Source organism: Podarcis melisellensis (assembly GCF_964234715.1).
Source record: "Podarcis melisellensis genome assembly, chromosome: Z".
NCBI lineage: Eukaryota > Metazoa > Chordata > Lepidosauria > Squamata > Lacertidae > Podarcis > Podarcis melisellensis.
Genome location: NC_138547.1, coordinates 50077580 through 50104685, shown reverse-complemented (window position 1 = coordinate 50104685; position 27106 = coordinate 50077580). Strand labels below are relative to the sequence as shown.

General features: G+C 46.7%; 1 protein-coding gene across 2 annotated transcripts; it reads left to right on the top strand.

The window, feature by feature from the left end:
* The first annotated feature begins 798 nt into the window (after positions 1 to 798).
* On the top strand, positions 799 to 26453 carry LOC309361764 (phosphorylase b kinase regulatory subunit alpha, skeletal muscle isoform-like). Of its 2 annotated transcripts, none has more exons than XM_081896894.1 (30): positions 799 to 944; positions 2728 to 2886; positions 3561 to 3608; positions 3818 to 3986; positions 4295 to 4377; positions 5767 to 5847; positions 5940 to 6038; positions 6698 to 6844; positions 6962 to 7015; positions 7162 to 7284; positions 7369 to 7464; positions 7541 to 7648; positions 7725 to 7803; positions 9160 to 9294; positions 9908 to 10017; positions 10274 to 10418; positions 12607 to 12685; positions 12894 to 12973; positions 13340 to 13516; positions 13596 to 13678; positions 13934 to 14070; positions 14379 to 14535; positions 14657 to 14736; positions 15929 to 16007; positions 16201 to 16330; positions 17124 to 17225; positions 17313 to 17542; positions 17926 to 17979; positions 18437 to 18637; positions 25653 to 26453. In XM_081896894.1, the coding sequence occupies exons 1-30, from the start codon at positions 867 to 869 to the stop codon at positions 25824 to 25826; spliced, it is 3477 nt and encodes a 1158-aa protein (XP_081753020.1). In that variant the 5' UTR covers positions 799 to 866; the 3' UTR covers positions 25827 to 26453. The 2 variants fall into 2 exon arrangements, with proteins under 2 accessions (XP_081753020.1, XP_081753021.1); XM_081896895.1 differs by lacking the exon at positions 799 to 944 and adding an exon at positions 975 to 1100.
* The last annotated feature ends 653 nt before the right edge of the window (positions 26454 to 27106 follow it).

The window sequence follows — 27106 nt, the reverse complement described above, 5'->3', positions numbered from 1 at the left end:
CTTTTTCCTTTCTCCCCCTATGATGAGATTGCTCCCTAATTGTTTTAATGTTGTATTTTCATCAGCTTGTTTTTATTATTGGTTGTCAGCCTCCCTTAACCCGGTCTTGGCTGGGGAGGGTGGGGTATAAATAAAAATGTATTAGTAGTAGTAGTAGTATCAGTAAGAAGGAAAGAATAAAAAGAATCATAGAATCATAGAGTTGGAAGAGAACACAAGGGCCATAGAGTCCAACCCCCTGCCAAGCAGAAAACAAAGCAGCAAAAAGAAAGATTGCTTATTAAAAAGAAAGCAATACTAATAATAAAGCAACTTAAGAAGAAAATAATAAAAAAGAGGAAGAAAGCGTTATTATGATTGTTTTCTTATAATTATTACGAAGAAAGCAATAATAACAAATAAAAACTAGTAAGAAAACACGAAGGAGTAGACGCAGTTCCTTCTCTGCCCGCAAGGTGGAACGCCTTTCCCGAAACGCTCCAGGCCAAACCGCTCAGTATAATAGGAGCTATCCGGAGATGCCGGGTGCAGGTCCTGGCAGGGCGCTAGTCCACACTCCGATGACCTTTGCGAGGCGGGGCGGAGGTGAGGATTCGGCGCAGAAGCCCCGCTTCTTCTAGTGGAGCGGCTCCCGGGGATCAGTCTGAGCCCCGCTTTTTTTTTTTTTTTGTAAGGGTTTCGGTCTCTTGGGCTACCGCGCTGCCAGGGTCGGCAAGAGGCGGTTTAACCCCTTTTCTGCTGGGCAGCGTCGTATAGAGCGGGTGGATCGGGAGTTCGGTGTCTGCAGAGGAGGGGTTAAGTAGGCGGGGCCAGGAGAGGTTGGTTACGTTGGCGCACCAGCTGGGCTCCAGAACAGCTCGAGAGTCATGCGGAGCAGGAGCAATTCTGGGGTCCGCTTGGACGGCTATGCCCGCCTCGTTCAGAAAACGATACTCGGGCACCAGGTCAGGCAGGCGGAGATTCAACGGATGGAGCGGAGCGTAGGGATGGGGTGTAGGCGGGCAGGTGGGAGTTCAACAGGTGGTGCAGCGAACAGAGCTTTTCTGCATTGAATGCAGGCGTGGAAATGTTCGGCCTGAAAGCCAGCGGAAGTTCAACAGGTGGGTGGGTTTTTTGCAGGGAGGCAGGCGGGAATTCAATAGGCGGAGCAGTGGTTGGCTTTTTTGCAGGCAAGAAGGAGTTCAACAGGTAGAGCGGCGGACGGGTCTTTTTTGTATGGCGGGCAGGCATAGAAATAGGCAGGCGTAAGTTCAATAGGTGGGTGGGGCTTTGGGGCAAGTGGGAGTTAAACAGGCGGTGCGGCGAACGGGGCTTTTTGCATTGAATGCAGGCATGGAAATGTTCGGGGTGCAGTCCGGAAGTTCAACAGGTGGGTGGGGGTTTTGCAGGCAGGCAGGAGTCCAACAGATGAAGCGGTGGGTGGGGGGTTGGAATGGAAATGTCCAGAACGCAGGCAGGCTGAAGTTCAACAGGCGGAGCAGCAGATGGGGCATTTTCTAGGACAAGTAGGCAGGCGGGAGTTACAGGTAGAGCAGCGGATGAGGGATTTTTCAGGATGTGCAGGCAGGTGAGAGTTCAAGAGGTGCAGCAACAGATGAGGCTTTTTCAAGTATGGGCAGGCATGGGAATGTTCAGCACACAGGCAGGCAGAAGTTCAAGAGCTGGAGCGGCAGATGGGGCATTTTCTAGGGTGAGTAGGCAGACGGGAGTTAAACAGGTTTAGCAGTGGATGGGGTTTTTTGCTGGGCGTAAACATATGGAAATGTTCAGCACATATGCAGGTGGAACAGGTGAAGTGGCATATGAGGGCTTTTTCAGGGTCTGCAAACAGACGGGAGTTCAGCAAGTGGAGTGGCGGACAGGGCTTTTTGCATTGTGTGAGGGCAGGTGGGAGGTCATCCGGTGGAGCAGAGGATGGGGCCTTTTTGCAGGGCGGGAAGACTTTGGAAATGTTCAGCACGCAGGCAGGCAGATGTTCAACAGGCAGAGCAGTGGGTGACAGGTATGGAAATGTTCAGCGGGCAGGCAGATGGGAGTTTAACAGGTGGAGCGGCAGACTAGGGCTTTTTGCAGTGCATGAAGCCATGGAAATGTTCAACAGTCAGACAGAATTTCAGCGGGTGGAGCTGCGGGTGTGGAATTTTCAAGGATGAGTAAGCAGGCAGGATTTACAAGTGGAGAGGTGGATGAGGGAAATTTCAGGGTGTGCAGGCAGATGGGAGTTCAACAGGTGGAACGACAGATGAGGCTTTTTGCAGGGCTTACAGGCATGGAAATGTTCGGCACGTTCAATGGGCGGAGTGGCAAAGACGGGCTTTTTGCAGGATGGGAAGGCATGGGAATGTTCAGCATGGAAGCAGTTGGACAGCGCTTTTTGCAGGACATGAAGGCATGGGAATGTTCAGCAACTAGGCAGGCAAAAGTTTAACAGGTGGAGCAGCGAACAGCCTTTTGCATTGTGTGAAGGCATGGAAATGTTCAGCAGGCGGGCAGGAGGAGTTCAAGTCAGAGCAGCAGACAGTGGCTTTTTGTACGACGGGCAGGCATGGAAATGTCCGGCACCCAAGCAGTTGAAGTTCAACAGGCGGAGCAGTAGGTTTTTTTTAAGGGTTTGAAGGCATGAAAATGTCTGGTAGGCAGGCAGATATTCAACAGGTGGAGCGCCTGAGGGGGCTTTTTACAGGGTGTGCAAGCAGGCAGGTGTTCAACAGGCCCATCTCTCTGCAGAACCCCGTGACGGGCCTGCTGCCAGCCAGTGCTGACCACCCGGATGCCTGGGTCCGCGACAATGTCTACAGCGTCCTGGCAGTTTGGGCGCTGGGATTGGCTTACCGCAAGAATGCTGACCGCGACGAGGACAAGGCCAAGGCGTATGAGCTGGAGCAGGTAACTAGGGCAAAGTTGGAAAATAATATAAAATAAAATATAAAACAATATAAAATAGGGAGGGAAAGAAATTAAAAGAAAAGAAAAATACAATACAAGAAGATAGAACACAATAACAAAGTAAAAATGAAAATGAAATTAAATTAAAATAATATTATCCAAGGTGCCGAGCATATTGCTAGGCTGCCACCCCTCTGGCCTGAAGGCTTCCTGGCAGGTAAGGAACTCACACCCACAACCCAAAAACCCATTCCCCAAAAGACTGGCTTTTCCCTCCCCCCCCCCCCGACCCTGGGGTGGGGAAGCACCCTTCTTGGGAATCCTCTTTTGGGTCCTCCTTCCTGGCAATACATCTCCCTATCTCGCGCTGTAACCTGAGAGCCGCAGCGCCTCTCAGCAGGGGCAGCTGTTTTCTGCCTGTCCTGACATGACCCCGGGGCGGGGGTGGGGGCGAGATCGAAACCCGATTCCTAGGCCGAATGCCTGAAATGCCAAGTCGAAAAGCAGAGCGGGGGGGGGGGGAATGAGATACAGACAAACAAACTCTATTGGCTGCGGATCTCCAGGTCGGCAATTCGAACCCCTGGCCTCGGGCCTGGGTTGGAGGAGCTTTGGGGTTGTCCGTCCCGAGTTCGAGTTTTGAGTTTACAGCGGCGTTTTTCTTCTCCCTGCAGAGCGTGGTCAAGCTGATGCGAGGCTTGCTGCAGTGCATGATGAGACAGGTAGGGGGTCAGGCTTGATGACCGCTAGGTGTACCTTCCCATGTTATTGCAACATTTCCCAGATCTGATATTCGGGGTCCGGCTAAATGACCACTGGGGTGTCCCATCCCTCAATTCCCTGCCATTTTATGGACCACACAGAGAGGTTTTTCCAGCATTTCCCAGAGCTGATATTTGGGGTCAGGTTAGATGTCTCATTTTTCTTCCAGGTGGACAAAGTGGAGGCCTTTAAATATACCCAGAGCCCCCGCGATGCTCTGCACGCCAAATTCGCACCCGGAACCTGCGCCACCATTGTCGGTGACGACCAGTGGGGTCACTTGCAACTGGACGCCACCTCCTTGTACCTCCTAATGCTGGCCCAGATGACGGCATCAGGTGAGATATTTTATTTTATTCTTTTATTTTATTTTATTGTTTTATTTATTTCATTTTATTTTAATCTTTTATTCTTTTATTTTATTCTGTTATTATTCTTTTATTATTATTATTAATGTATTATTGTTGTTGTTTTGTTTTTATTTTATGTTATTCTATTATTATTTTTATTATTATTCTGTTTTTATTATTGTTTTTATTATTATGCTATATATATATTTATATATATATAGCATACTATATATATATTTTTTTAAATACATTTTTCATTCTTTTATTTTATTCTTTTATTACCTTTCTTTTTGCAGGGCTGCATATCGTCCACAGCCTGGATGAAGTCAACTTCGTGCAAAACCTGGTTTTCTACATAGAAGCAGCGTATAAAACGGCGGTGGGTTGGTGTGGGTGGCGCCGAGTGCAGCCCCTGAGAAAAATAATCACAATAAAAATAGAAACCGATAAGAACCCATTATGATAACCGTTCAGAATAACAAACCCATAATAGGAATCTGTAAAAATAACAACCCCTAATACTAACCCATAAAAAACATAACAACCATGATAATATTAAGCTCTTAAGAATAATCCTTAATAAAAATAATAATCCATAAAAATAACCCATAATAAAAATTATAAATAATAATTACCCATTAGAATAAAAGCCCCTGAGAACAACCTATTAGCATAATAAACCATAGTAGGAATCCATGAAAGTAATAACTTTTAATACTAACACATAATAATAATAATCAGCCATAAGAACAACCCATAAAAATAAATCATAATAAAAATAATAGACCCTTAATCTGAGCCCGTGATCATAATAACTCCTAATAATAGCAAGAAAAATAACCCCTAATAAAAATTGTAACCCCTAATAAGAATAATATAAGAATAATACCTCATAAGAATAATAACCCATATTAGTAATCCATAAAAATAATAACCCCTAGTACTAATCCATAGTAAACATAACCCATAATAACCCATGATAATAATAAGCCATAAGAATAACCCATAAAATAATAAAAATAACCCATAAAATAATAACCCCTAATAATAGCAATAATAATTACCCCTAATAAGAATAATAACCCCACAGAATAAGAAACCCCAAAGAATCACACCTAAGAAGAAGAACCCCTAATAAAAATAATAAAAGCTTGATCTGAACCCATGATTGTAATAAGTCCCTAATAATAGCAATAATAATATCCCCTAAGAAAAACAGTCACTCCTAATAAACCACAATAATAATAACCCCTATGAGTAACAAACCTAAGAAGAATAAACCCACTAAAAAATAAAAAATTATAGGAACCCATGATCGTAATGCAGTGGTACCTCAGGTTAAGAACTTAATTCCTTCTGGAGGTCCGTTCTTAACCTGAAACTGTTCTTAACCTGAAGCACCACTTTAGCTAATGGGGCCTCCCGCTGCCGCCACTGTGCAATTTCTGTTCTTATCCTGAAGCAAAATTCTTAACCTGAGATACTATTTCTGGGTTAGCGGAGTCTGTAACCTGAAGCATCTGTAACCCGAGGTACCACTGTAACGCCTAATAATATCAATAATAATAACCCCTAATAAAAATGGTCAACCAAATAAGAATAACAAACCCCTAAGAATAACAAACACCCCTCAGAAGAATTCCTCATAAAAATAATAAGCCCATAATCCGAATTTAGGATCATAATAGCTGCTAGTAATAGCAATAATAAAAACAGTAGCCCCTAATACCCCCAATAATAATAATAACCCATGTTTTTTGTGGGGCAGGATTTCGGGATCTGGGAACGTGGCGACAAGACTAACCGGGGCATCACGGAGCTCAACGCCAGCTCAGTCGGCATGGCCAAGGTGAGGGGCACGGGGCGAGGCGGGATCAGGTGCCCACTCAGGGGTGCCTAAGCATGGGTGCTCATCCATGGGTGCTCCTTCTCCCTCTGCAGGCAGCCCTCGAGGCCTTGGACGAGCTGGACCTCTTCGGGGCCAACGGAAGCCCCCAATCAGTGATCCATGTGTTGTCGGACGAGGTGCAGCACTGCCTGGTACAGACCTGGGTTCGGCGGGGGGTCGAGTTACCGAAATACTTTAATTTCTGAAAATTTTGAAAATTTACAATTTAGAAAATTCCCAAAATTAAAATCCAGAGGGTTCTAGGTAGCCTCCTCCTCAGGGTGTTTGTTTTGAATGCAGAGCTTGGAGGGCCACCCGTCCCGGATTCCCGAGACTTTTAAAATTGAAAATTGAAATTGAATAGAAATGGAAATTTTAAATGGACATTGAAACTTTACAATTTTAAATTAACAAGGAAAATGGAACAATTAACAAAAAAAGACATCAAACAAAATAACATTAAAATTTTAAATTAACATTTAAAACTTAAAATTAACATTTAAAATTTCAAATAAAGAAAAAGTAAATTAAAATTTAAAATTAACATTAAAAAATTTAAATTTAAAACTTACATGGGAACTTTGAAATTGAAAACATTAAAAATTTTAAATTAACATTAAAAGTTAAAAATTTTAAACTCACTTTCACAATTTGAAATTAGCCTTGAAATTTGGTGGCCCTTGGGTCTCTTCCGGCTCTATGATTGCATCCTGCTTTCCTGGTCTCCCTTTTCTTGAGGGGGTTAGACCAGGGTTAGACCAGATGACCCTTCTAGGATGGTGCTCTATGATTCGTCTGCCTCTCCACGCAGTCCATCCTCCATTCGATGCTGCCGAGGGCGTCGGCTTCCAAGGAGATTGACGCCAGCCTCCTGTCCATCATCTCGTACCCAGCCTTTGCCGTCGAGGACGCTGAGGTGGTGGAGAAAACCAAGCGGGAAATCATCGACAAGCTGCAGGCAAAATTTTTTTCTTTAAAAATTAATCATTTTCTCATTTCTTTTTTTAAAAGTCACATTGGGAAAAATCAGTAAAAATTATTTGTAAAGCAGTTTCCCCTTCCTCCTCTTCCAAAGGGTCGCTACGGTTGTTGCCGGTTCCTCCGCGATGGTTACCGGACTCCCAAAGAGGTGAGTTTTGTTCTGTTCTGTTTTGTTATTTAATATGTTTTTCAATTTTAATTTTGTTTGTTTGTTTTTAGTTTTTATTTTATTTGTTAATTTCATTTTTATATTTATTTCTTTATTTTAACTTATTTATTTTCTTATTTTCCCAGGACCCCCAACGCCTCTACTACGAACCCTCCGAGCTGAAGCTTTTCGAGAGTATCGAGTGCGAGTGGCCACTCTTTTGGACCTACCTGCTAATTGACGGAATCTTTCGCGGCAATGACGAGCAGGTTGGGGGGGGGCTTTGATGACCCAGGTTGGGTTCAGGGTTCAAATTCCGATTCCCTGATTGATTGATGCATGTCTGTCCAAAGGTCCGGGAGTACCGGGAAGCCCTGGAAGGCATCCTCATCAAGGGGAAGGACGGGATCCGCTTGATCCCAGAACTCTACAGTGTCCCATCGGACAAGGTGAGCGGTTTTATTTGGGGGGGGGTCTGCCGTCTGGGTTCCCATTTCTAGAACCCGCAACCTTCTCTCCCTGCAGGTCGATGAGGAATGCCAAAACCCTCACACAGTGGACCGGGTTCCAATGGGGAAGCTGCCGTTGATGTGGGGCCAGTCCTTGTACATCTTGGGGTGCCTCCTTTCCGAGGTGAGCACCCTTGGGTGCCCGGGGTCCCAGGTTCAAGGTCCTGCTCCGGAATCAAACCCGTCTCCCCCCTCCTTAGGGCTTCCTGGCGCCGGGCGAAATTGATCCTCTCAACCGGCGCTTCTCGACCGTCCCCAAGCCAGACGTGGTGGTCCAAGGTAAGCCCATTCCGGGGGGGATTTAAAAATAAAATAAATTTATTTAATAATTTTTTTGATACAAACATCAACCACAAAAGACACATACAACAAAAACCATAATAACAATAATAACACAGTTTGACAATTCAGATTTGGATACATTGATATGCCTATGACCACCTTTTTAACAATATTTTCCCACTTCGCTCTCCTCCCCCTACTTCCCACCACTATCCGCCTTATCGCTTAAATATTCCTTCCAGATTTATTGATATTTATCCATTCTTAATTTGCGCCGACATGCAATTCGTTCGTATGTAGCTAGTCCATATTATCAATCCATGTGCTCAATGGAATCTTTTTGCGGCTCATCCAATTCATCAAAACAAGTTGTTTTTGCTTCTAATATAGCATGGTACATCCATTTTGTTTGACCCCTTGAAATCTCCCACATTTCTGGAATATAATTTAGAATTAAATTCAGTTCCCCTAAATAACAATTTCTTTTTATTACTCTTGCTATAAATATCCTCGCCTCGCACCAAAATGATCTTATCATCGGGCAGTTAATCAACATATGTACTAAGTCCGCATTTTTACTCCCACATCTCCAGCAGTTGTCTTCATTTGTTATTTTCTTCTGGTATAGTTTTGCTGGATTCCAGTGGACTCTGAATATTAATATTTTCTGCTGAATAAGTCTTAGTCTTAGATCCATGGAGACTATTTTTGTTGACCTGACTTCCATATATCATTTATTATCTGTACCCCCAACTCTTCACTCCATTTTTGTATATCGTATTCTAAATCATATTTCTTCCTGTTGAGTAGGGTTTTATATAGTGCAAGTGTAGAGCTTTTTGTTTTTGTTGCACAAATTGAATCTTGTAGCAGCATGGGTGTTTCCAATGCTGCTATAGCCAAACTGCCTTTCCAACATATGTTTCAATTGGATGTATTGCCATGGTGTTTCACTGGTTAATCCATACTTTACTTGCAGTCTTATATTCCACAAATTTGTAATTTTCATCAATTAATTGATTCAATGTCAAAATACCTTTTTAAATACAATTTTGCCAAATTATTACTTGCTTTCCAATTTTTAATTTTGGGTTGGCCCATATTGTTAATTTCTCATGTTGATAGGGGTCATCTTTATTATTTTTATTTATATTCATCTAAATTTTTATTGGTGCTTTAATAGTCTCCAGGATAATAGGATATTTCATAAAATTGGAGCTGAGTTTAATCCGGGAGGCTTTGATGACCCAGGTTGGGCCAGACTTGGGTTTGAACTCTGATTCCTTGATTGACTCATGTTTCGGGGTTTTCCGGGACCGGAGCGGCTCCAGATTAACTTCGGTTTCCCCACAGTTTGCATCTTGGCCGAGACGGAGGGGATCCAATCGGCTTTGAGGAAGGAGGGGATTGAGGCGGAGACGGTTTCCGGTGTCTGTCCGATCCGGGTGCAACCGGCGAGGATCCTCAGCCATATCTACGCCCGATTAGGTGATGTGGAAAGGGAGCCCAGGTCATTTAGTCTGACCCCAAAAAATTACAAATTGGAGGAACAGTGGAGAAAAGGCATTCGAGTGGGATTATGGGAAATAAAATAAAAATAAAATGAGCAAGATAGAATTGGAAGAGGAGAAAGGGACCCTTGGGTCATTTAGTGTGACCCCAAAACATGTGCGATAATTGATTCCGTTTAGAAATAAAGGGGAGGAACGGCAGAGAAAAGGTATTTGAGTGGGATTATGGGAAATAAACATAAAATGAGTAGGATAGAATCAGAAGATATGTGGGACGCCTTTAAGGCAACATCTAAGGTGCGGGTTTGAAACCCTATAACATTTCCTTGAATGACATTTTAGGGAAGTTTTAAACAACCGATGCTTTGTTGTTGTTTAGTTGTTTAGTCGTGTCTGACTCTTCGTGACCCCATGGACCAGAGCACGCCAGGCACTCCTGCCTTCCGCTGATGTTTTAATGTATTTCTATTTTCTTTTGTTGGAGTGGCTAGGGAAACCCAGCCAGATGGGCAGGGAGTAAATAATATATTATTATTATTATTATTATTATTATTATTATTATTATTATTATTATTATTATTTCTCCACAGGCCGTAACCAGCACATGACCCTCAGTGGGCGCCCCTTCCGCCACATGGGCGTTCTGGGCACCTCCAAGTTCTACGATATCCGGAGCACCATCTTTGCTTTCACGCCACAGGTGGGAAATTCCCTGGCTGTCATCCAGTCCAACCCCCTTCACATTTCTCCTCCCCGCCCCACCCCGCAAATTTGGTGAATCAGGAGAACGCCGCCAATTAGTTTATCCTCTTAACAAAAAATCCCCAATTTGATCTGGGGGGAAAGCACCGTTTTCCATTATCCTCTTTCATGGATACAACGATCAAAAAAATGTTTCAATATATCCCCCCTTCCCCTCCCCCCTTGTTTACCCACATCTCCCTCCCTCCTCACAGTTCCTCGACCAGCAGCAATTCTTCCTGGCGCTCGATAACAAAATGATCGTCGAAATGCTCCGGACGGATCTCTCTTACCTGTGCAGCCGCTGGAGGATGACAGGGCGTCCCACCATCACCTTCCCCGTCTCGCACATGATGCTTGGTGTGTCTCATGTTTTTTAAATTTAAAATAAATTTGTAAAAAAATAAATAAATTGAAATTTCAGAAATTTCAATTGAATTTTAGAAATTACATTTTGGAATTTTCAACTAAATTTCAATTAAATTTCTGACATTTAAAACCCTTTTGAAATTTCAGAAAGTTCAATTAAATTGCCTGAATTTTAACAAATCATCTTTTGTACACGTTTTCCTTTTAACAATTTTTAACAACTTTGCTTCAACTTTAATACATATTGCCCTTAACAGCTCAAATTGGATCTTTATTAAAAGTCAGAAGTTTTGGCTTCCTGTTTCTGGCAGTGGGAAATGGCAGATTCCCACACGATCGGACTCCAGCCGTTCCAATAATTCAGGGCTGATATGGGGGTAATTAGCCCTGGCAGCCTCCCCAGGGCAGGGGAGGACTGTCTGGATGACCCGCGGTTTGCCCCACGGCAGGGGCACTGGGTCACGGAGCAAGAGACGGACTGACACTCCTGTGATGCCACCCCATAGCCGGAGGCATCTGTTTGGGAAAATATAAAGATTTGAAAACCAAACAGACACGTTCTGAACTGATGAAGCTGGAAAAAAACCTGCAGTATGTACAGTCTCTGGTGTAAAAGATCGAAGTTCAAAGAGATCCTCATCATGATGTTTGGGATCTGGAGGGGCTTGGTATGTTTTTTCTTCTTCTTCTAACATTAACAATTCATTTTGCATGCCAAGCCTCATTAAGAACCTAAATTGCTCTTCAAAAAGTGAGTACAGATGGACTTTTATATGTAATTGGGACCTATTCACAGCCACTTTTCTTTTAAGATTTGAAATGCCCGTTAAAGACGAAAACAAAGAACAAAATGGCGTCTACCCACTACGAACTTATGGAATATCTGAAATACCTCCCTGATTAAGAGAAACAGGAGCTAACTGATGGTTGGTCATAAAGACTGGAAACAATATTATATATACAACTGTTTGCAAAAAGAAGTTTTTTATTATGAGCAAGAGAAAGGGCTAAATGGATGTCTGGCAGCCCCCCTCTTGGGCCCGGAGAGGGGACTGGATGGATTCCAAAGGCCAATTGTTAACTGTCTGATATATGGCTACATTGCAAACAGTCCGCTTAAGAATAAGGAGTTTTAGAAGGAGTTTTAGAAGGAGGTTTCTCTCTGTTTCTTTGATAACAGCTTGACGGGAAAGATTAACAATTTGGGAGCTGCCAAAATAACAATTCTCCAAGCGTCTGGAATGGATGCAATTAAATGAAGCGATGAAAAACAAAAACAGCTGAAAGAGTATAATATACGGACAAATCTGCACTCCATAGAAAAAAAAGTGAGGATCACAGAGCCAGAGATAAAACGTGGAGGATAAAATCGCGATATGGAATTATGAAAACCACTGATGATGATGAGAGGCAGGACTATGATGTTGAAAACGCTTCAGAATTTAGACCGTGGGAAGCCAAAACAAAAAATTATTACAATTTGGAAGACAATTGGAATTTTTTTATTTTAGTTTTTGTGGGTTTTTGGATTTGATTTGATATGTTAATTGGATGTTCTTATTGGAAAATTAATAAACGCTTAAAAAAAGAAGTTAGAAGTTTTAAGAAATTCACTTCAACTTTGATACGTATTTCCCTTAACAGCTTGACTTTAATTCGTATTACATTTCAGAAATTTTAACAAATCAACGTATCTTTCCCTTAATCTTTTGACTTCCATATTTTTTGAAATTTCAATTTCAGGAATGTATTAAATGTTATAAATCTTAACAAATTCAACTTTAGTCCGCATTTCCCTTAACAGTTTGTCTTGAATTTTTATGACATTTCAGAAATGTTAACAAATCAATGCGCATTTCTCTTAACTTTTGGACCTACTTTTTTTTAACGTTTCAGAAATTTAAATTTCAAAAATTTATTAAATATCATACTTTTTAACAAATTAACTTGAACTTTCCTTCAACTTTCTCTCAACCTGTTGACTTCCTTTAAAAAATATAATTCAGAAATTCCACTGAATTTCAGGGATTGATTTGACTTGAATTTTCATGACCACCCTTTTACGCTGCTTATTTCGATCTCGTTCTTCTCTCTTCTATTCTGATGGCTGCCTTTTCCCATCCTAACTTCTCTCTCCTTCCCTTTCTTCCCTTTTAATTCCTTTCTTCCGCCTGGCCAGATGACAGTGGTGATGGCATCCACCCGGCCGTTTTGGCCATGCTGCGGAAATTGCAGGACGGATATTTCGGAGGAGCGAGGTGAGGATTGCAGGAATCGTTTAATGCTGTCAGATGGGAGGCATCAAAATAGTTAAATTATTATTATCGTTATCATTATCAGCCCAGCAGAAGAATCTGGCTCTGGGTTGATTTATCTATTGGAAGCTTTTGCCAGGATTTCATTCTTAGGATGGTCGATTTCGGAGGGATCCCTCGGGGGTCACCTATGATTCTCTGATCCTTGCAGGATCCAGACCGGTCGCCTGTTGGACTTCCTCACCACCTCGTGCCACTCCCACCTGAGTTTCATGGACGCTGGACCGGATGGTAAGTCCTTGGTGTGTTCCCATGCCGCAGCTTTTTTGAAGCCATCCTGGCTTGTGATTCGAACCCGGAACATACCCTCCAGACGTCCCTCTTTGCAGTCGCTCGCTCGGACTGGAGACGAACTTTATCGTTCTGATCGCAGCCTTAAAAGCATCCCAGTCGGAGTGCTGTCCCATGTCATCGGAGAAAAGCCAGAGGGGATAGAATAGGACATCCCCATTTTTGGCAAAGGGTTCAAATCCAGACCTTCTGGGCTACACAGACGCTGCCTTAAAGGTGTCCCAGATCCCATCGGAGAGATGTCAGAAGGGATGGTAGGACGTCCCCTCTTTTCACAGAGAAACATCACCCCTCTCTCTTTTCCAGCGGACATCTGCGACGAGGTGGCCCAATACCTGGACCATCTCCTCCACCAGGCGGCTCCCAAGGCCCACCTCCCACCTGTGGCTCAGAAAGCCGGCTTGCACCGCTTCCGGGCGGCGGTACGCACCACCCAGGACTTGGTGTCTCTGCGGTTGAAGGCGAAGGAGCTCCACGTGGAGAGTAAGTATGGCCTCCCAGAAGCGGGTCAGACTGGATGACCTCTGGGTTCCAGCCCAACCATTCCACCTTCTCCTTGCAGACGTCGACATGTACATCCCTTCCAGCCTCTTCCAGGAGTCACGCCACTCAGTCCACCTTCTGGGGTCGCCGCCAGATGGCAAGGTGAGTAGCCAGTTCTGATTGGGTTTGGGGGCGGGAAAAGCCATGCAAGAGGGAGAGCTTTTCAATTCTGCAGAAAACACTCATTTCTCAAAGCCAACCCATAGAAGGTAAAAACCCCTTTTCCCCTCCCTTTTTTTAAAGCTACATAAGAGGGAGGGCATTTTCACATTCCATTTTGAGACCCATCGTAGTGGGTTTTGCTGGGTGATATTTGGGGTGCCTCCTCACTCAACCAGCCTCCCTTCCTGCCCCCAGACGTCTTTCCCTGCCGAGGCGGACCTCCCAAAAGATGCCGACGGGAACGTGGACTGCCGGTCGTTGGTGGATCAGCTCCGGGCTTGCGCCACCCTGCAGGATCAGGCCAACTGCCTATCCATATTGTACAGCCTCAAGTAGGAACTAAAGTTTTCTTCCATTGGCGTTTCCTTCATGAGAACTTCGGGCCTCGGTGAATTGATTAAATCTGTATATCGCCCTACGTTGCGGGGAGTTAGACTGGATGACCCTTTCCCTGGGATTTAAGAGCACTTGCACAGGATCTCTTCTCTCTTCCCTCCTTCCTTATTTTATGTTATTGTTTTCCATAATCTTTCCCATAATCCCACTCAAATGCTATTTCTCTGCCATTATTGGCTTTTAAGATGGTGTTGGACTGGATGACCTTCTGGGGTCCCCTTCCAACTTGGACACTTCATTTTAGGGGTCCCGACTGGGAGACGGAGCTATATGGTGAGGCGGGAGCCACCGTGGGTGACCTCCTCACGGAGCTGTATTCGAAAGCTGGCACCGCTCGGCAGTGGGGCTTGATCCGCTACATTTCCGGTGTCCTGAGAAAGAAGGCAGAAGCTTTGGATGAGGTTGGGATATTTTGAAAAAATGTTAAAATTTTGAAGAAAAAATAGGGTTCTGGGCAGCCTCCTTTTGGGAAGAGTTCAAGGGGGTTAATGTAGATGAGAAGGTACCCTTCTCTCTCCCCAGGCCTGTACCAGCCTCCTGTCACACCAGAAGCACCTCACCGTGGGTCTCCCCCCGGAGCCTCGCGAACGGACCATCTCGGCGTGAGTTTTTGGGGTCGCCACTGGGCCATCCCAACGGGGAAGGCAATTGGGGGGCAATTCCAACTGGGGAGATAATCAGGGGCAAAATGGGGGTATCTGGACCTCCAGAAGGGGTCAAACCCATGTCTCTTGCACCAGGGGCACGTTGGCCTTAGTCCCAGTATCCTTACTGGGAGCTATAGGATGGGCTCAGTTTTAATCTCCTAGGTTAATCAATCAATCAATTAATTAATTTGATTTTCTTGCATTCTCGTTGTACAAAAGTTTGCTGGTACAGGCCAACTGAAAATGGGCCATGACAGGTAGAATACTAAAGGTATGAATTTATTATTATTACTGATTGAATTTTCCAATTTAATATTAATTTAAAATTATAAATTATTGTCAGTTTTTTCATTTTCATTTTAATTGATTTAAATTTAATGCTAATTTTGTTTTAAAATTTAAAATTATTTTTAGACTTAAATTACTAATAAAATTTATAAATTTAAGTACAATCCAAATTCATTTTGCTTAAAATTTTGAAATTTTAATAATAATAATAATAATAATAATAATAATAATAATAATAATTTTTATTTATACCCCGCCCTCCCCAGCCAAGGCCGGGCTCAGAGCAGCTTACAAGCAATAATAAAAACAAGTTGAACGATTACAACTTAAAAACAAAATGATTATTATTGAATGTTTACATTTACATTTAACTTGAATTTAAATTCTACATTTAAATTTTCAAATTAAAGTGGTTAGGTATTAAATATTTAAATTCAATTTCAGATTTAAATTAAATGTAAGCTTAAATTTTTTGACTTACCATAATGCCTTATTTTTAAATTTTAAATATTTACTTTCCATAAATTTAAATCATTTAAATTAAATTAATTTTTTTAGGTTCGCCAATTTAAGTTCAGATTTAAATTAAATGTAAGCTTAAAATTTATAACTTCGTATTATCACTTTTTAAAAATTATTCTTAATTTCCGTAAATCTAAATTATTTAAATTTAAATTATGATCCTTATTAAATTTGTCATTGAAATGTTGCGTAAAAATACAAAACAGTTGGTAGAGCTGGCGACTCTCAATCCCAGTGTCCTGGATTCAATTTTCATGTCTGGTGAGACATTATTGCCTTCATCGGGGTCAGACTAGATGACTCTCGGCTTCCCAACTCAGCTGTTTTTCCCTGCCAGCCCCCTTCCGTATGAGGAGCTCACGCGCCTGATTGAGGATGCCAGTGAGGGGAACCTTAGCGTCTGCATCTTGACCCAGGTGAGTGCTGGGTGCTGGGGAGAACAGTGACGGAGACCCCATTTTCCAGGAACTCTGGGCACCCGGCTTTCCCGGAAATTTGCTCCCTGGGAACCATAGTCCTCCAGGAGTCGTAGTTCATTCCCTGGAGATTTACTCTCCAGGATCCGTAATCCTCTGGGTGTCGTAGTTTCTCCCTCTCTTCTGGTTCCAGGAAATTATGGTTTACCTGGCCATGTATATCCGGACTCAGCCGGCCCTCTTTGCCGAAATGTTCCGCCTCCGCATTGGGCTTATCATCCAGGTGATGGCGACCGAGCTGGCGCAGTCGCTGTCGTGCTCAGGTAGGCAGGAGCCTAGTCACAAGGCCACCAATTCCATAAAATAGGCGAAATTGTCCCATATAATAGGAGAAATACGGTATTTTTCTCATATAATGGATATACGGCATTGTGCCGTATAATAGGAGAAATACAGTATACCCCTTCCCTCGCATAATAGCAGATGTAGGGGATTGCTCCGTATAATAGGAGAAATACTGTATTTTCCCCATATAATAGATATATGGCATTGTCTTTCTCTTTCTTTCTCTGCTTCTTTCTCTTCTTCCCCCATTTGCTTCTTTTTCTTTCTTTCTCTTTTTTCTTTCTTTATATTAATTCCTTCTTTCTGCTTTCTCTTCTTCCTTTCTCTTTCTGCTCTTTCTGCCTTTCCATTTTCCTTCTTCCTCTGCTTTGTCTTCTTCCTTCCTCTCCTCTCTTATTCCCTCCTTTCCCTTCTTTCCTTCCTTCCTCTACTTTCTCTTTTTTCTCTTCTTTATCTCTTTCTTTCTTTTTTATGCTTTTTCTTTCTCTGCATTCTCCTTTCTTCCTTTCTCATTCTTCCTTTCTCTGCTTTTTTATTCCTCTCTTCTTTCATTCTTCTTTCTCTTCCTTCTTCCTTTCTCTTCATTCTTTGTTCTTTCTTCTTCCTACCTTTCTCTGCATTTTCTTGTTGCTTTCTCTTCTTTCTTTCTCTTCTTCCTTTCTCTGCTTTCTTTGCTTGCTCTTCTTTATTTTCTTTCATTCTCTGCTTCTTCTGCCTTCCTTTCCCTCTTCCCTTCTTTCTTCCTTTCCCCTCTCCCTCCCTATCTCCCAGCCGACGAAGCCACGCAGACCTTGTTGAACCTCAGCCCATCAGACGTCAAAAGCCTCCTGCACCACATTCTGAGCGGAAAGGAATTCGGCGTCGAGCGCAGCGGTCAGTCCTTGCAGGGTCAGACTAGATTCCTCTGGGGGCTCCCTTCCACCCCGATCCAGCACTGAGAACCCTGCTGTCTCCCTGCAGTGCGTACCGCTGACTCGGCACCAGGTGTCTCTATCCGCGAAATGGCTGGCGCCACCAAAACAGAGCGTGCTGGAATCGCCCAGCTCCGGAGCGAAATCCAGCAGGGGGGTGATTGGCGCCCCACCAAGGAGACGCGTCAAGGTGGGTGGCGCCGGCGCCGGCGTCTCGACGGCGCCCTGAACCGGGTGCCAGTGGGCTTCTATCCGAAGGTGTGGAAGGTCCTGCAGAAGGTGAGTGCCAAATCTGGTGTGACTCCAGAACAGGATTGAATCTCCCAGATTTGAGTTTTATTAGGCCAAATATGGAGTGAATGCGAATCTCCTGCAGTTGGATCTGAAGTGCGCAAGGTCGAATCTGGTTTGTGTGCAAATCTGAGCATGACTCCGGAGCAGGCACACATCTGAGTATGAATCCAAAGTGTGCCAGGCCAAATCTGGAGTGAATGCGGATCTCCTGAATTCGGATCCTAAGTGCATGAGGCTGAATCTGGTGCATGCGCCAGTCTCTTTGAGTCTGAATCTAGAGCGAGCACAAATCTGAGTGTGACTCTGGAGCAGGTCCTGGGTGCAAATTTGTCAAGAGGGTGACTCAATTTCCACTCTTTTCTTCCTAGTGCCACGGTCTATCCATCGGTGGCTTTGTCCTCCCGTCTTCCGCCACCCAAGAGGTAATGGCAACTCGGTTTCCCTACTGGCACATAATAATAATACTAATGATGATAGAAAGATGGAAACAGGGAGAGGCAGAGAAATTGAAAGACAGATAAAGAGAGAGAAGGAGAGAATGAGGGAAAGATGGAGACATAGAGAGATGGAGAGATTGAAAGAGAGAGAAAGAAAGATGGAAAGATTGAGAGAGGTTGAAAGAGAGTGAGAAAGAAAGAAAAAAGGAAAGAAAGAAAGAGATAAGAGGGAGAGAAAGAGGGAGACAGATGGTGATGTAGAGAGAGAGAGAGACATCAAGAGAGAGATGCAGAGAGAGATTGAAACAGAGTTTAAAAAAGAGGGATCAAAACAGAGATGAAAAGAGCAAGAACGAGAGAGAGGAGAGTCTCCCCTGGTTTCTTTACCGTTTCCTGCTGGACACGGGTTCAAATCCTGACGCCCATTTTCCATTTTTGACAGATGACACCGGGTGAGATCAAGTTTGCCGTTGGCGTCGAGTCGGCGCTGAACAAGATTCCGCAGCCAGAATACCGGCAGCTCTGCGTGGAAACCATCTGGGTGTTGACCCTGTTGGCTGAGGTCGACTTTGATGGAGCCGGGAGGCTTGTCAGCATTGATGACATCATCAAGATGGCGGATGAAGCATTCCGCCAGGAGCAGGTGAGGGCGGGCACCCTTGGGTGGGGCAGTTGATTGATTACCCAAGCCCCACTGCTTGGTGTTAGAAGTGGGATCGCAGCGCCGAACGGCGACATCTCACCCGTATTTTTGGCCGATTGTCTTTATTGATCTTCTGCACCTGTTTGGGATGATTTATTGATCAATCACCCGGCCCCACAGCATAGTTCCTGGGGAAATGGAGCAGCTAAGCTGGTGACATTGGTGTCAAAAATGAAATAATGACACCTGTCAGGGACTCAGGAGCAGAGGCACAGGGGAGAGAGGAAATGGAGAGCGAAGGGGAAGAATCTGAGGGCAGCGTAGGGGAGTATGAAAGTGGCCCGAGAGATTCCATGAGTCTCTCCAGCGAATCAGAAGATTCCCAGAGGGGGGCGCCGATGGCCAGGGCAGGGGGGGTCCCAGGGGGGACACACCAGAAACAAGGGGCCAGCGGGGACTCCCAAAGCAGCAGCGGGAGATCAGGACCAGCTCCTCCACCAGAGCGTAGTGAGGGGGAAGAGTCACATGTATCAGGGCCAGCTTCTCCTCCAGCAGGGAGAGGAGATGAGTCAGAGCTGGCCACGCCTCCATCGCAGAGTGAGGGAACGGAGGGGAAGTCAGGTTCAGCTAGCCTCCCCAAAGGGGGAAGCAGTGACAGGAGCAGTGTAACGGTCAGGAGGAAGGTGGCCAGCTGGGCGCGCGCACCAAGTTCGAATGTACAGGCGCGCGGCACAGCAGGAAACCCGGATTGGGAACCAGGTCCTAAAGCCCGCCGGAGAGAGGGGGAAGACTCAGGGGACTCCTCAGCGTCAGAAGAGTCTAGAAGAGGCGAGACCCCAGCGGACAGGCGGGCCCGGAGGAGAAGAGAGCAAAGGAAGAGGTGGAGCAAGGCTAGAGTCTTAAACTGGTGTCTGGGGGGAGGAGATTCAGACGGAGCTTCAGCGGTCTAGAGTTTGAGACGTAGGGCTGCGCGCCGCGGCTTTGAAATCGAAACTGAACTTCAATAAAGACTTTTGTAAATAGTAACGCACTGGCGTTGGTCCTTTGTGAGCTGGGACCTCGGGCAGCTCTGACAGTAAGCTCTGTCCGCCAGAAATTGAACCCTCGCAGCGTGAGTTGGCGCAGCAAAGGGCGAAACTTGGTGTTTTGCGAGCTCACGAAGATCGGCAAAGATGACTACAGAGGACAAGGTGAAAGGCCTGCAAGAAGCAGTCACGACGCTTTACGCAGAAGTAGCAGCATCCAAAAAGAGGGAGGAAGAAGCAGTAGCGCTCTGCCGGGAGCTGCAAGCCAGGTGGGAACGTTGGGGCAAAGAAGGGCAGCCAGGACCCAAGCCGGAGGGGGTTGGCCTCGGCAAGAGGGGGGGGCAGCATCGTAGCCCACTTCGACGGGAACCTGCAGCAGTATCCTAACTTCAGAGCAGACATAGTTTTCGCACTCAATTTGCTTCGGAAAGACTTTAGAGATGAGGAGGAGAAAGTAGGCTTCATAATAACTCATCTGCATGGGGAAGCTAAATCGTGGCTGCGCAATTTATGGCGCGAAAATGATCCCGCCCTCCAAGATTCAAACGCCTTTATCAAGGCTATGCACGATTGTTTTAAAACAACAGTAGATGTGGATGTGGCCAGGAGGGAAATGCATGGGCTGAAGCAAGGCAAAGCCACTGTGAGACAATATCACTCCCGCTTTTTTGCGTTCGTAAATGTGCTGGGCTGGGAGAGGACTCCGTTGCCGTCAGGGATCTGTTCTGGGAGGGGCTAAATGGGCCCATGAAAGATGAGCTGGCAAGGGGGGAGAGACCCAAAAGCACCACAGAAGTCGTCCAGAAAGCGCTGTCGATTGGGGTGCGCCTGGAAGAACGCCTTTGGGGCAGGGATGAGGGACGGATGGGACGCACACCAGCCAGAACAACTCCCTTCCCACCCAGAGAGACAGCGCGCGCGCAATCCACGCCTCCACTGGGGGAGGGAGAAGAGCCGATGGAGATAGGTGGTGCCAGGGCTCAGACAGCAACTAGAGCCCAAACATCAGGAGCAGTCAAGGTGAAGGCTCCTAGAGGGAGCAGGAAGTGTTATATCTGCGACAGTGCACAGCACATGGCCAAAGAGTGTCCCCAGAGGCTCCAAAGGCACACTGCAGCCGCAGCAACAGTAAGGGGAGCAGTTCAGCAGGGGGAACAGCTGCAGGGAAACGACGAAGCCTGGTTGGAGGCAGAGGCACTGGGGCCCAGCCAGGCGAGTCAGTGAAGCAGACCCCAGAGATTTTACAGCCCACAGACCCCCTCCCGCCCAAACCAGTGGTGCAACTCACCACATCGCTCCAGCTGCCTAATGGACTCACCCTGGAAGTCCCTATTACCATTGACTCTGGTAGTAATGCAGACTTTGTAGGAGTGGATTTCATCAAGCAACATCGCATAGCGCTCCTACCAGCCACGATGCCCCTAAACGTTGTCACGGTCGATGGCAGAGAGCTACTGGGAGGACAGGTGGTACAGCAAACACGGCCAATGGTAATGCAAATTGGAAATCACCGCGAAGTCTTCAGCTTCAACGTCACCCAACTGTCGGACATGCCCATAGTGTTGGGCATGAGTTGGCTGGATAGGCACAGCCCGGCATTGGCATGGTACCAGCGTCAACTGACCTTCTGCTCCTCCTACTGCGCAGAACACTGCATCCTGACCAGCCAGGAAGCGGAGGGGCAAGAGGATGAACCACAGCTGCACTTAGGCATGGTGCAAGCGGTACCCAACAAGTACAAGGCATTTTTGGAGGTCTTCTGTGAGAAGGAAGCGGACAAGCTGCCTCCCCACAGGCCCTACGACTGCAAGATTGACCTCCTGCCGGGGGCGACGCTGCCGACTGGAAAACTGTATTCCATGTCTGAAGACGAACTGCAAGAACTCAGGGAGTTCATAGATCTCAACTTGAAGCGGGGATTCATCCGAGAATCCAAAGCAGTGGGGGGCAGTCCCGTGTTTTTCGAGAAGAAGAAAGACACGCCCCAACGGAGGTTGGTTTGTGATTACATAATCATCAATTCCAGGACAAAGCCCACAGCTTTCCCCATGTCCAAGATCGACGACCTGCTTGCGACGGTGAGGAAGGGACGCATCTTCACCAAGTTGGATCTACGAGGGGCATACAACCTTACACGCATGCGGGAGGGCGATGAGTGGAAGTCTGCCATGTTTACGCCTTTAGGCACCTATGAATATCGAGTTATGCCGTTTGGTCTGTAAAATGGCTCCCATTGTTTCCAAGCATTCATGCACCACGTGTTAGCGGTACTCCTCTACAAGAAGTGCGTCTGCTTCCTAGACGACATCCTGATCTTCTCGGAATCGCAGGAGGCTCACGAGAGAGACGTCAAGGAGGTCCTGCAGAGACTACGGGAGCACAGACTTTACGCCAAACTGGAGAAGTGCCAGTTCGACATGACAGAGGTGGATTTCCTGGGCTACAAGCTGTCCGACAAGGGACTCGCCATGGACAGCACCAAGGTCCGCTCGGTGTTGGACTGGAAGAGCCCGCACAATCGGAAGGAGGTCCAGAAGTTCGTCGGCTTCGCCAACTTTTATCGCAAGTTCATCAAGGGGTTCGCGATGGAGACGGCGGCCATCACAGACACCCTCAGCTCCAAGAAGAAGAAGTTAACCTGGACGGACCAGGCGGAGCAGTCCTTTCGGAGACTCAAGCCTCTCTTCGCGTCCGAAGAACAGCTGCTACACGTAAATCCCAGCAAACCAATGAGGGTTGAAACGGACGCCTCGGAAAGAGCGGTGGGGGCGGTCCTGTTGCAACAAGATCCGCAAGGGGACTGGAGGCCATGCGCATTCTACTCCAGGAAACTCAGCAAGTCGGAACAGAACTACACCATCTGGGACAGGGAGTTGCTGGCCATTCATGCAGCCTTCAAAGTGTGGCGGCACTTCCTCATCGGAGCCAAACACACAGTGCAGGTCCGCACGGACCATAAGAACCTGGAGTACTGGCGCACGGCGCGGTTCCTGAACCAGAGACACATCCACTGGGCGGAGTTCTTTGCGGATTTCGACTTCCGGATAGAATACATCCCAGGAGACAACAACGTCATGGCGGATGCGCTATCCAGGAAGCCGCAATATCTCGAGGAAGCGGCACCGGTGGCGGCCAAACACATTTTCGCACCGAAAGCGTGGGCGTGCGCTTCAGCCACCGTGGACCTGGACGCGGTACGTCGCGCGCTGCAAACGGATTTGTTCGCACAATCCAAGATGGAGGAGGTGCGAAGAGGCACAGCGAAGGACGACGAGTTCCAGATACGCGACAGACTGCTCATCCACAAAGGGGCCCTCTACGTGCCGGGAGACGACCTCCGCGCAAAAGTACTGCAGCAGTTACACAACGTGCCCAGCGCCGGGCACTTTGGCAAGGACAAGACGGCGGAATTAGTAGCCAGAGACTTTTGGTGGCCCAAGATGAGGGGAGAAGTCGCGGATTACGTCACTAGGTGTGACACATGCCAAAGGGCCAAACCAGTACACAGGCCTCCGGCGGGACTGCTGGAACCGCTACAGACGCCGCTCGAGCCGTGGGATAAAGTGGCCCTGGACTTTGTCACAGATCTGCCCAGCTTGCGAGGCAAAACAGCAGTACTCGTGGTCGTAGACCTGTTCACCAAGATGGCGCACTTCATTCCTTGCGCGAAGGTGGCCACAGCGGAACAGACCGCCAAGCTGTTCATAGACCACGTGTTCAAAGTTCACGGCTTGCCACGCTCCTTCCTGTCCGACCGGGGCTGCCAATTCATCTTGAGCTTCTGGCAGAAGCTGCTGGGCATCCTGAACGTCAAGATCAACTTAGCGTCGGCACGACACCCGCAGACCAACGGACAAGCGGAGAGGGTCAACGCCATCATGCAGTAGTACCTGAGGTGCTATGCGAATCAACAGCCCTCGACCTGGGTGGACTACCTACCGCTGGCCGAGTTTGCCTACAACAACACGAAGCACGTGTCCACGGGGGTGACACCGTTCTTTGCCAACAATGGGCGGCATCCCAGAACCTTTCCGGGGTTAGGGAAAGTGGGGGAGGGGGAGCCACAGGGAGCAGAGGCCTTGGCAGCGGAGTTACAGGAGGTCCACGAGCAACTCAGAAGGCATTTGGAGCTAGCAAAACACGCCTACAAAGTATGCAGGCAGACAGGCACAGGAGAGTCGGGGAAGACATCCAGGTGGGGGACTGGGTCTGGTTAGCAGCCCAGGCAGTGCCGGCCAGGACGTTAGCTAAGAAGAAGCTCAGACACAAGCAGCTAGGGCCTTACCAAGTCGAGGCACAAATCAATCTGGTAGCCTTCCGGTTGACACTCCCGGAAAACTCCAGAATGCACCCGGTCTTTCATAGATCAGCGCTCACACCCTACAAGGAACCCCACAGGTTTCAGGCGCCAGGGAACGCACCAGACCCACCCAGCAAATCACCAACAAAGGGGGAGTCACCGCGGGCGGCGCCACTCAATGAGGTCACGGAGATTCTGGACTCGAGATGGGGGGAAGAGGGGGTTGAATATCTCCTCACCAGGGAAGGTATCCCGGCCAGCACCAACAGGTGGGTACCGTACTATGCCGTGGAGGAGCACTACCTCAAAGACGAGTTCCATGCACTCTTCCCACACAGACCTATGCCGGCAGACTTTTTCAACGACTATCTTTTCACACCCACGCTCTCAGCCAGCACGTTCCAGGGGTTCTCATCAGATGAGGAACCAGCGTCCGACACACGATCCCCAGAGGGATCACTCTCAGGGTTTGCCACAGACCGCTCTTATTGGTGGGACAATCAACCAGAGGTGGGGTGGAGCAGGGAACTGCTGAGGGGGCCCTTCCACGCAGCATCGCCCGAAGCAACAGGGGGAGAGACGGACATGGAGGATCCTGGGTTCGAGCACAGCTGCAGGGAGATGGAAGCAGAGGAGATCAACGTCGACGAGCCCATTACGGACTGGCCGGATCCAGCTGGCGGGCTGCACACCAGGGGGGAAGAACTGTACCCAGCACTCACCCCACAGCACTGGAGCACCCGGAACCCGCACCCGAAGAGGGGGAGGGGGAAGGTGGGGCTTCGAGGGCGGGATGGATGTTAGGGACTCAGTAGCAGAGGCACAGGGGAGAGAGGAAATGGAGAGTGAAGGGGAAGAATCTGAGGGCAGCGTAGGGGAGTATGAAAGTGGCCCGAGAGATTCCATGAGTCTCTCCAGCGAATCAGAAGATTCCCAGAGGGGGGCGCCGATGGCCAGGGCAGGGGGGGTCCCAGGGGGGACACACCAGAAACAAGGGGCCAGCGGGGACTCCCAAAGCAGCAGCGGGAGATCAGGACCAGCTCCTCCACCAGAGCGTAGTGAGGGGGAAGAGTCACATGTATCAGGGCCAGCTTCTCCTCCAGCAGGGAGAGGAGATGAGTCAGAGCTGGCCACGCCTCCATCGCAGAGTGAGGGAACGGAGGGGAAGTCAGGTTCAGCTAGCCTCCCCAAAGGGGGAAGCAGTGACAGGAGCAGTGTAACGGTCAGGAGGAAGGTGGCCGGCTGGGCGCGCGCGCCAATGTTCAAATGTACAGTCGCGCGGCACAGCAGGAAACCCGGATTGGGAACCAGGTCCTAAAGCCCGCCGGAGAGAGGAGGAAGACTCAGGGGACTCCTCAGCGTCAGAAGAGTCTAGAAGAGGCGAGACCCCAGCGGACAGGCGGGCCCAGAGGAGAAGAGAGCAAAGGAAGAGGTGGAGCAAGGCTAGAGTCTTAAACTGGTGTGGGGGGGGAGGAGATTCAGACGGAGCTTCAGCGGTCTAGAGTTTGAGACGTAGGGCTGCGCGCCGCGGCTTTGAAATTGAAACTGAATTGCAATAGAGACCTTTGTAAATAGTAACGAACTGGCGTTGGTCCTTTGTGAGCTGGGACTCGGGCAGCTCTGACAGCACCAATTTCCGCTCTTTGGCCTTGACTCTTGTCTCCTCTTTCCTTTTTTTCACCAAATGCAGAAAGTCCTGGGTGCGGATGACGCCATGCTGGAGAGGGACCCCGCCACAGGCATCTGCACCTTGCTCTATGACAGTGCCCCCAGCGGGCGCTTTGGCACCATGACTTACCTGTCCAAAGTGGCCATCACCTACCTGCAGGAGTTCCTCCCCGAAGCCGGCTGCAGCATGCAGTAGCCAAGAACGAACAAATCTCTCAATAGTCTTTCTATCTTGCCTTTGCCTTGCAAATTATATGCAAATTAGGTTTCTCAACACAATTAAAGGGAATTTTTTTATTCAGGGAGGGAAGATTTTTAAAGGCTCTGTGGCGTTGGAAAGCTTGTAATTATGAAAAGTATGGTTTTAATTGTTGAATTTTAAAAATCATTTACCCGGTAATCATTTCAATGATTTTTAAATTTAACAATCATTTAATCATTTCAATTATCAATTTTAAAATGATTTAATCATTTCAGTGTTTGTTAAATTTAAAAATTATGTAATCATTTCTATAATTTTAAAATTTAAAGATTATTTAATAATTTAAATAAATGCATGGGTTTTTATTTTTTTAATTACATCAATCCTTTTATAATTCAAAGTATTTAATCATTTTAATAATTCTTAAACATAATAATTTAAATGATTATTAAAAATCAAAAATACCATGCGCCAAGGAAGGTGATGGAAAGCCCCAAATAAAATGTATTCCTTTCCTTTTGGTTTTGAAATGATTTTGATAACTTCTATAAAATGTCCTTTTTATGTTGGAAATGATGATTTTGTAGATTGAAAGTCTCCAATAAATGCCTTAATTCCATTTTCCGATCTGAAATTATTTTGGTTTTGAAACAATTTTGGCGATCAAAAGTTTCCCAATAAATGCCTTAATTTTGTTTTCTGATTTGAAATGATTTTGGTTTTGAAATGATTTTGGCGATCAAAAGTCTCCAATAAAATGCGTTAATTTCGTTTTTCGATTTGAAATGATTTTGCTTTCAAAACGATTTGGGGGAATGAAATCCTACTATGAAATGCCACTAAATGTGTTGCATATTTAGCTATCTTGTAGCCATTTCCTGTCCACATCTCCGAGTTCGAATCCTCTCCACAGCCTCTTCGTTTCTCTGCTCTTCAATGGAAAGTTTATTCACTTATTCGTAATTTTATAATAATAATAATAATAATAATTTATTATTTATACCCCGCCCATCTGGCTGGGCTTCCCTAGCCACTCTGGGCGGCTTCCAAAAGAATATTAAAATACTATAATACATCAACATTAAAAGCTTCCCGAAACAGGGCTGCCTTCAAATGTCTTCTAAAAGCCTGGTGGGAGGGTGTTCCACAGGGAAGGCGCCACTATCGAGAAGGCCCTCTGCCTGGTTCCCTGTAACTTGGCTTCTCGCAGTGAGGGAACCGCCAGAAGGCCCTCAGCGCTGGATCTCAGCGTCCGGGCAGAACGATGGGGGTGG

Bases quoted from the DNA above. Each gene is read 5' to 3' on its own strand.
- LOC309361764 (XM_081896894.1), top strand. From the start codon at position 867: ATGCGGAGCAGGAGCAATTCTGGGGTCCGCTTGGACGGCTATGCCCGC. The intron at 4,378-5,766 runs GTGGGTTGGTGT...TTTGTGGGGCAG, and splicing joins AAGCAGCGTATAAAACGGCG to GATTTCGGGATCTGGGAACG. The intron at 17,980-18,436 runs GTAATGGCAACT...CATTTTTGACAG, and splicing joins CGTCTTCCGCCACCCAAGAG to ATGACACCGGGTGAGATCAA.